The sequence below is a fragment of the Mandrillus leucophaeus genome, unplaced genomic scaffold (assembly GCF_000951045.1).
Source record: "Mandrillus leucophaeus isolate KB7577 unplaced genomic scaffold, Mleu.le_1.0 Scaffold2, whole genome shotgun sequence".
NCBI classification, from domain to species: domain Eukaryota; kingdom Metazoa; phylum Chordata; class Mammalia; order Primates; family Cercopithecidae; genus Mandrillus; species Mandrillus leucophaeus.
In genome coordinates this window covers 10045574-10055685 of record NW_012102031.1, presented here as the reverse complement: position 1 = coordinate 10055685, position 10112 = coordinate 10045574, and the positions used below count along the sequence as shown (strand labels likewise).

The 10112-nt window shown below is 44.2% G+C and overlaps 1 protein-coding gene across 3 annotated transcripts in view; it reads right to left on the bottom strand.

Annotated features, from left to right (window-relative positions):
- LARGE (like-glycosyltransferase) overlaps window positions 1–10112 on the bottom strand; it is a 692738-nt gene that overhangs the window by 357665 nt on the left and 324961 nt on the right. For all 3 annotated transcript variants that reach the window (XM_011978982.1, XM_011978983.1, XM_011978984.1), the window contains exon 4: window positions 6588–6670. In XM_011978982.1, coding sequence (XP_011834372.1) covers window positions 6588–6670 — 83 coding nt within the window. The remainder of the gene's footprint in view (window positions 1–6587; window positions 6671–10112) is intronic.

The following is a 10112-nucleotide window of genomic DNA, read 5'->3' as shown; positions in this document are numbered from 1 at the left end:
GGGCTCTGCCCATCTTCTCCCTGAGACCTTGAGCCATGACTTAGCATATTGTTCCTTAGTTTCACTCTCAGTAAAATGGGCATCATACTAGTGCTCACCTCCTGAAGGCATATGAGGAATCAATGCATTAGTATCTGGGAAACACTTGGAACAGACCCTGATACAGAGCAAGAGCTACATTTGTATTTGTTAAATAAATAAAATACAGACAAGTTTTACATAGAGCCTATCTTCCCATATTCAAAACGGGGCTCTATGGCAGGTTGAGAAACAAGTCAAAGCTCCCAGATGTAGAGTCACTTGCTTAGCGTCACCCAGCTTAGTCCTGGTAGGAGCAGAACCAGAACGTAGGCCTGCTTCTTTGTTTTATTCAAATTCTATGCACAACTTAGACAGTTCTACAATGAATTCGAGCCTGAATAAGGGAAAAGACAATGAAAGGCAGATACTGGTCATGAATATGCTCTTTTATTCACCATGTCCTTCAGGGGCACAAGTGAGGTTTAGAAAAACAAAACCAAAAACAACTACTTGCTATGCAAAGTAAGGCAAATAACCCAGCTTCATCCTGCCAACAGGGCTGTAGAGTGTGAGAGTAAGTAGATCATGCTAGCAAACAAATATTAAATTTTTACAAGCTGATCCACCTTCCTGCCCAGGAGGTAAACACTTAGTTGCTAAATAAATATTTCTTCTCCCTGCTCCCTAAGAGTTTAGTTTCTTTGAAGACCAGCAATATTTCCCAGTTTATTTGCAACTGGTATTGGAGTCACAGGCATGCCCCCCAATTTTCCTCTGAATATCCTGCCGTCTACATGATACAGACATATATTGTGCCATTTTCTACTGGGTAACGAACAAACCTTTGTCCTTTATAATTTGTATATATTTTTCTCATCCACCTTTCTTCTTCACTATAGAGGTTGTATGGTGACACCACCAAAAATATATTTAACACTGAAAACAAAAACAAGATTATGCCCAGGCATGGTGGCTCACACCTGTAACCCCACCCAGCTCTTTGGGAAGCCAATGCAGGTGGATCATCTGAGGTCAGGAGTTTTGGACCAGCCAGGCTAACATGGTAAAACCCCATCTCCACTAAAAAAATACAAAAAAAAACTAGCCGGGCGTGGTGGCGCATGCCTATAGTCCCAGCTACTTAAGAGGCTGAGGCAGAAGAATCGGTTGAACCCAGAAGGTGGAGGTTTCATTGAGCCGAGATTGCGTCAAGATCAGGCCACTGCACTCCAGCCTGGATGACAGGACAAGACTCTGTCTAAAAAAAAAAAAAACAAGATTACCTTTATTTCTACCACCCAAACACAACGTGCAAAAGTTCTATTTCTTATGTATTTTCTGCTAGTCTGTATTTTGACCCTGTATATGTGTACTGTCACATATATGCATGTGTTTATATATTGAAATATATACTATGCATCCCATTTTAAATTATATTTTCCCTTATTTTATATAAGCATTGCTTCATGGTATGCCATACTTTCCAAAACTGAGTACATGGTTTACTATAAAAGAATGTTCCATTTTTTATTCTGTTCTTAAATATTATCCAATTTTATAATTACAAAGCAATATTTTATAAAAGGCTTTTCTATTGGTAGGATTATCTTTTTAAGGGAGAGTCCCTAAGGTGGGCATACTGGGTCAAGGTCTTCCCACATTGTATGAATTTCTCTCCAACAGGTCACAGCAATTGTCAGTGTTGGCATTAGTGTGCAAGTGTGCCTTTATTCCTCTTTTACTATCTTTTAAAAGATGTCATCAAGCATATGGCAGAAGTAAAATTGATTTGATGTAACAAAGCAAGCCTTAAATGAAAATTTGCTAAAAATCTTGTCTGGAAAATAAATTTAATTACTGTAATTAACAGTGAAAGCCAAAAGAAGCATCCTGCACCACTATTATTATATTATTATTAACATTAGTAAGGTACTTCATTTGTCAATGTATTTTATAACCATGTATTAGTTAATCCCCATAATGTGCTTGGGAAGCAATGAAGCTATTTATAGCTGGACTTTCTGAGCCGAAAGTCTTTCAAAAGTCCTTTTGTCTTGATATCTCAACTCATCACCCGCATATCAATTCACAGAATCATTCCCATTTGTATAATTTCAGGGATGACAGGAACTTCCATGGTAATTTGGTCCAAGGTGGTCAGTAGTCATTAAAATGGTGTATGGTAAATGCACCTGACAGCAACAACTTAAGCATACCCTGAGAATGACCCTGTATGACAGACGCACCTGAATGTGCGTTCTGAACTGGAGAATCCAGGAGAGGCCAACCTGGAGATTCATTCCTTGTCTATAAGAACCTTCGGAGCTCCCAAACTGTCCCACAGAACACAGGCCATACGGGGAACTGAGGCCCTGAGTTTTGGGGTGATTGAAGTGGTGCTACTTGGCAACCTCCTGGTGCCACCCCCACTGGAGGTTGTTAGGGAAAGGGTGCTGGTATGGGTAGGCTTTGAGTCCCCACCCAAATCTCGTCTTGAATTGTAATCCCTATAATCCCTATAATCGCCACGTGTCGAGGGAGAGACCAGTTGGAGGTTACTGAATTATGGGGGTGGTTTCCCCCAGGCTGTTCTCATGATAGTGAGTGAGTGAGTTCTCACCAGATCTGATGGCTTTCTAGGGGGATCCTCCCCCTTCACTCAGCACTTCGTCTTCCTGCCGTCTTGTGAAGAAGATGCCTCGCTTCCCCTTCACCTTCCGCCATGATTGTAGGTTGCCTGAGGCTTCCCCAGCCATGCTAAGCTGTGAGTCAATTAAACCCCTTTCCTTTATAAATTACCCAGTCTCAAGCAGTTCTTTATACTAGTATGAAAATGGACTAATACAGGTACTAAGTGAAAATGTTATATAAACTGCGTGCCTTTCATAAGTAGTTGCAGTTTTCCTGCCCAGCCTGCTGCCACTGCGTCCTGGGGTTCTCCTGACCAGCCTGTTGCCACTGGGCTGTACATAAGGCAGATCTGTCCAGCCCACTGCCACTGGAATCTCTTCCCACATATGTAAGCCCCCGGTTAAACCCAATGTCTGATTTGCTGGCCCTGGGTCTCTTCTTTGGCCTCTTGAACCTGGTGCCATGCCCACTGGAGTAGACAGGGGCTCAGCATAACAAACGGGATGCAGAATTTTCATAGCACATACTAAGGATTTGCTTTCTTCTCAAGTCCCCACGCCGCCTTAAAAGTATGACATGCCATCAGCAGTTAATACTACTACTACTGCTATTTTTAAATTTAACATCTTTGTGCTGCACTGTTACTGTAGGAGTAAAAGTTTATACCCAACAGGATTCTTACAATTTCAACAACTATTAGATTATTTGATTTGCAGCTAAAGCAACAGGAATAAAATTTATACACAACATCAGAGGTTTTTATGATCTTTAACTTTGCCATAATTGAGATAGCATAATTGAATACCTACAATCATGCAAAGGCCCGTTCGTAGAAAGTGGGCTTTTTTTGTTGTAGTTGTTGTTAATCAGGGAGGGACCTGATACATCATGGCAACAAGTAGTAAATACATAAAAGGCTGAAGACCACTCATCTACTTCAATGCTTACTGTTTTTCAAATGCCTGGTTTTAAGCCACAAGACGAAGGCCGTAGCACTGAAAGGAGCCTTCAAAACTGCAGAGAAACAATAACAATGGGGAAAGGGCATCTCACCTCAGTTCAGAAGACAGTAGGTCAAGCCCCATTTGGTCCTTCTTTATCTGGTGTTCCCATTTCCTCCTCAAATATACAACTGAAATCATAACTCCAACTGGACAGCGCTATGACGAAGAACTGACAGCCTCTATAGTGAACTGTTATCTATTCGTTGATTGCTTACTTCTCCTATCCACTTCCTCATTCAGGCTGGGCAGTGAATTTGACGCTTGCTAACTTGCCAGCTTGCTGCAGGCACATAAGGGGCCCAGCAAAAGAACCGCACTGGTGAGTCCAGTAGAAACAACCGAACTAATATGAAAATGTTTTAGACCAATACATTTTAGGGTGAACTGACACGCAGCAAAAGTTAACTGATTAAAACAACTGAAGTCTAAAGAGTTAAAATGGCTGGGGGCAGTGGCTCACACCTGTAATCCCAGCACTTTGGGAGGCCAAAGTGGGTGGATCACCTGAGGTCAGGAGTTCGGGACCAGCCTGGCCAATATGGAGAAATCCTGTCTCCACTAAAAACACAAAAATTAGCTGGGTGTGGTGGCGGCCGCCTATAAAGCCAGCTACTTGGGGAAGCTGAGGCAGGAGAATCACTGAAATCCAGGAGGCAGAGGTTACAGTGAGCCAAGATGGCACCATCGCACTCCAGCCTTGACGACAAGAGCGAAACTCCGTCTCAGAAAAATAAATAAATAAAAATAAAGTTAAAATGACCTGCTGAAAATCACTCAGCTATATAGTGTCATGAATGTGGAACTGAACTAAGTCTGGGCTGGATATATTAGTTAATTGATTGAATAATAAATATCTTCATGTTCTTTATTAATGAATTCCCCCAGATTGACTTGTCAAATAAGTTAACATTTATTGAGCATGTAATATGTGTCAGGTACTTTGCTAAGATACTAGAGACATAGAAAATGATGGCATGGGTTCTGCCTTCCAGAAAGCCCACATTCTGCTACAGCAGACCTATAATGAATACATATATAAAACATAATGTAATAAATCTAATGATGGAAAGATGCATAGGGTATTATGGGCTGATAGATGAGAAACCCCAACCCAGGCAGAAGGTTGGCTTCCTGTTAGAAAAGATGCTTATGTAAAGTCTGAAAGGCTAAGAGGCAGTTTGCCAATGTGAGGGTGGAAGGAAATCCAGAAGGAGGGAGAAATGGGTAGACGGAGCAGCAGAACGAGACACAACAGGCCGGACACGCTATGCGGGAGCTGGGGAGCTACAAGCAGTTCAGAGCTGCTGGAGTCTGAAGTCAAAGCAAAAAGAGGAGACAGAAAGCACCACAGAGACCAACCTGGTCTTTGTGCCATGGTAAAGAGGTTTGATTTCCACCCCTTGACAAGGAGAAGCCGCTAAAAGGTTTTGAGAAATCAGATGTGCCTGTTTGAAATGTCATTCTGGAATCACAGCAGATGATCTGAAGAGTAGAAACTGGGGAGGCAGGAAGGACACATGAAGGTGAGAGGACAGGTGGCCCTGAATGACACCAGTTGCCGTGGGGATGGAGAGAAAGGGGGAGAAAGTGAAAACTATCTCAGAGGGAGAATCGCAAAGCACTGACTGCAGATGGGCTTGTTGGAAGACAGACAGAAGGTGGAATCAATGATGAAATCCCAGTTCCTTGCAGGGTTGGTAGGTCTGGGAAGCCCACCATGGCTCCCATCTTTGTTTATGCGATTGATAGATTCAGGTGCAGCATTTTACATGGATCTCTGTTCAGTTGACCTCTGAAAACTTTTCACCACTATTCCTACCATGGAGAGCCTCCTGGATCCTGCCTCATCCACCCAATAGGTTCCCATGCTGTTGGCTACAGCTGTGGATAAGCTTCATCCAAACCTTTCGCAAGAGTTTTAAAGCAGAGCCAAGGGCACTGGCTGGAACCGTGAACGCCATTCTGGATAGGACCCTGGGTATGTGTAGATGCCAATCAAAATAGTGAGGAACAGAAGAAAAGTTCCCTGAGAAAGCAGAAGCCAGTGCTGGAAGTGTCACAAGGAGAAGTGATGAGCATCCAGAGGCATTATCACTTCCAAGTAGAAGAACCACCAATCCTTAAGAAGATGGTTCCCATGGGGGATCCATCAGTCAATGGGGATCATCCACAGGTTGGGAAACTTTAATGTAAGGCAGGACTTTTCTAGTCAGAAATGCCCAGTAGTGGGACAGCCCACATCAGAATAGAGGAAGTCAGTGGAACACCACAGACTAGGTGGATAAAACAAGAGAAATTTATTTTCCCACCATCTATGTGGCTAGAAGTCCAACATCTTTTGAGGCCGCTCTCTTGACTTGCAGATGGCCTCCTTCTCAATGTATGTTCACATAGTCTGTGTTTGGCACATGTCTGTATCCTAATCTCCTTTTTTTTTTTTTTTTTTAAAGGACACCTGTCACATTAGATTAGGGCCTACTCTAATGACCCCATTTTAATCTAATTAAATACCCTATCTCCAAATACAGTCATATTCTCAGGTACCAGGGATGAGGGCCTCAACATAAGAATTGCGGTGGACGTAACTCAATCCATAACACAACCTACCGACAAGGATGTATAACAACTGAGGTCTGGTAAATGCCAGGCAGGGGAAGCCGATAGAGAGACTGAAGCATCAGATTTGAGGCATCCTTTAAGATTGCATTAGGTCTGAGAGTTACAATTCTAAACATGGCAAGACAGCACCTAATCGCTGTCATTAAACATTGTTAACACAATCATCTCCTCAGGGTTTCAGACAAAAATTACACTTTTATGGCAGCTAGAATGATTGATGAGAAATTTTGCTGTTATTTAACCCTTCCCCAAGGAAATCCACAGGCAGGCAGTGACAGACCTCTGCCCACACAGCACAGAAGTTCTTCTTACCTATGGAACAGGACGGATTTGACCAGGGTGACGACATCCCGGCTGGCATTGTATCCGGCGCAGACAATAGCAACGTGGATTGTCTGGGAAGAAAAGAGGACAGGGTGAGCAGTCAGACAGACGGAAGGAGGCCTTCCTGGTGCTTCAGATCACACTAGAAAGAAAAATTGCCCTGATTTCTTTTTGGCATCATTAGAAAACAAAGGACACCGTCTGCAGCTGTGGAAAATAACTCAAGACAGTTTTATTAAGGCCCTTTTAATCGGTTTATGGAGCTATTATCATTTGGAAACCATTAAGTCTCCTTCCAATTACATTTTGGGGACAAGAGAGATGGTGATGGGCTCAAATAGGCAAACAGTGAGTCTCCTGTCCCCAGGCTGAGTGACAATGACAACTGGTTAAACAGAGAGGAAAGAAATACGTCCTGAAAGTATGAACCAACAATCGGGGATCTCAGACTAAGAAGTTATGGCTCGGAGAGTTTGTGAAATGTTCCCACAAGATGTGTTGGGTTAGAGTCAACCTAATAAAAGGGACAAAGGGGACACATGAACACCCCTGCACCCCATCTGGGATACAGTTCAAAGAACGGAAGACTGGCAGAACTGAAGGGAACCCAAGGGGTCATCTCAACTAAGTAGCCAGGAGCATGGGCCTCAGACATGAATCCTTGAACCCACGGTGACCCTGGGAGAGCTGCAGGGTCCACTAACTCATTGCCACTTAAGCGTCACGACACGTGTCTTGCAGGATGGTGCTAAGGAGTGAGGGAATACGCTGCCCACCACACTGAGTTCCAATGATGCCAAAAGAGCACCTCCAGAGCCGGGCTTCCCAAACGGAGTGCCAAGGCACCTCAGTGTGCCATGACTGAATTACAGGTGACAAATATACTCATCTGTTTACGCCCTCTAAGTTACTGGGCAGGGCTGGCATCCTCAAGCAACTTTTCTATTTTCCTCCTGCACCACAGCCGTTATCATTTTCTATGTGTAGCACAACTTGAAAAAGATCGGAAAGCACCATCCTAGGGCATCCCGGACAAGACATCATCATCCAGCCTCGGAAAGAATGGAGAGTTCACACTTCTGGATTTTGTCCTTTCTACTGAAGCACAGCCTTCCTTGAACGGAAACCTGCCTCTTAACACCCACTCCAGTTGCATTCTGTCCTGGGCGTATTGTAGAACGATGACGTTTCCTCCAGTACTCAATACATCCATTAAAGAAGGGCACCTGAGAGATGCCTTTTCTTTTCCAGAACTCCTCACAGCTCTTGCTCCCATGACATGGGCTTCCAGATACCTCATTATCCCAACCAGCCATGTCAAAATGCAGTTTTGATATCTGGGCCCCTCCCATACAGGGTGACGTGACAATGTCCTCTGGTTCCCAGGCCTCCTTCATCACCCCACTTTCTTACATTAGCACGGGAGGTTCGGCCATCAGGGATGAACCATCCCACAGCCTCAAATCCACATCCATGACCCATTTAACCCCAGTGACCTTCATCCCACCTTGGACACCTATTCCCAGTATGAGAAACTGGACTTTGGCTTCATATAGAATCTAATTTTCTCAGAAATCCTACAATTATGGGCTTGCCATATGAATACGACTCTCAGAGCCTCATATCACTCTACCACTCCTCTTCCTCTATGGAGGGTCTCTTTGCCCTTGACTGTCAGGCTCCATGCCGGCCCCCACCAGGGTTCATCTGAACCATCACTCCACTCTGCTCTCATCTCCCCTATATACCCTAGCCCCACACTCAAAATGCAAATTCCCAACCCAGATGGGTGCTACAGTCCCAGCCTCTGCTCTTACACCTGCTTCCAAGAAGAAAGAGGAGGGGAGATGAAAGAGAGGAATCAGAAGCATCACGAAAGCTAGTATGTAGTGAGCAAATGATGCCATTCCAGGCACTGTGCTTAATATTACCAGATTTCAGGCTCACAGTTGTATGAGACAGGTACAATATTATCATTTTAGTATCACAGATCAGGAAACTCAGGCTTAGAGAATTGGGATTTGAATTCTGGAACAGATTGGTTTTGCTGTTTTCTGAGACAGAGTCTCACTTTGTCACCCAGGCTGGAATGAAGTGGTGCGATCTCAGCTCACTGCAACCTCCGCCTCCTGGGTTCAAGTGATTCTCCTGCCTCAGCCTCCTGAGTAGCTAGGATTACAAGCACCCACCACTATGTCCAGGTATTTTTTGTATTTTTAGTAGAGCTGGGGTTTCACCATGTTGGTCAGACTGGTCTCAAACTCCTGACCTCAAGTGATCCACTCACCGCGGCCTCCCAAAGTGCTGGAATTACAGGCATAAGCCATTGTGCCCCGCCTGGAACAGATTCTTAACCCTGGTGGTACATCAGAAACACTCAAAAGATTTTTAAGATATACTCTGTGCCCCAGGCCCTCCATCCCTCAGACCAGTAATTCACAGTCCCTGATGCCCAGGAGCTTCACATGCTCTACCGGAAGGCAGTACTTCTCAACCAGGGACAATTCACCTCCCTATCTTCCAACCCTCAGGAAATCTGCCATGCCTGGAGGCAGTCTTGGATGTCACTACTTGGTGGGTCTAGGGTGGGGGGCAGGCGGATGCTACTGGCATCTGTGAGTAGAGGCCAGGGATGCTGCTAAACATCCCGCAATGCACAAGACAGCCCCCAAAACAAAGACCTATCCTTCCCCAAAGGTCAAGAGGACTGCTGTTAGAAAACCCCGTATGAGGGATGAGGGAGCAAAATGAAGCAAAATGAAGCAAGATGAAGTGATGTCAGATCGCTCTGGGTTTTCTGGTACCTTTTTTTCAGGCTAATTTATGCATATTTTAATTTCTCCACCTGTAAAAGAAAGAGAGCGTGGCTTATCTCTGGATAATATCTGTAAAAGACTCAGGATGAAAGATTATAATGCAGATGTAACTGTCACCATTTCAATCATGAGGGAAATGAATAGGAAAACGCCTGCACATGGAAGACATAACTGGGAAGGGGATGAGAAGGGGGAAAAACACGCTGAATCAGGCGCTTCAGGATCGCAAATATTTAAACATACGGCCTCAGAGATATCAAACTTTGTCTTGGCTTCAGGGTTCAGGGACTTTTTAAAACGGACCCATTGAATGCAAGCACAAGCATGCACATTCTCAAACACTTTACATAATTCTCCAATCTCTTTAGTTTCATCGAATACACCTGCCACCATGAATAAATGCATCATCTGGAGGCGTAGCAGCAGGGCCCTGCTACCCAGCAAAGCAGAAAATCACAGTGGCATCGACTACGCTCTTAGAGGAGTTTTGGGTGGTGCAAAATTTGGGGTTACAGAAGTGAACCATGAGTGGGGCAGGGGTTGGAGTGAGAATGGGGAGAGTAGGGAGAAAGATAAATGATCCTTGAAAGAATGGGGTCACAAAAATGGTTTTGTCCTATGACTTTAGGGCTTGAAGCTATTAAGTTCAGTTTTTAAGTTTCTTGGTGTGGTAGATTAAAAATGGTTACAACTACTC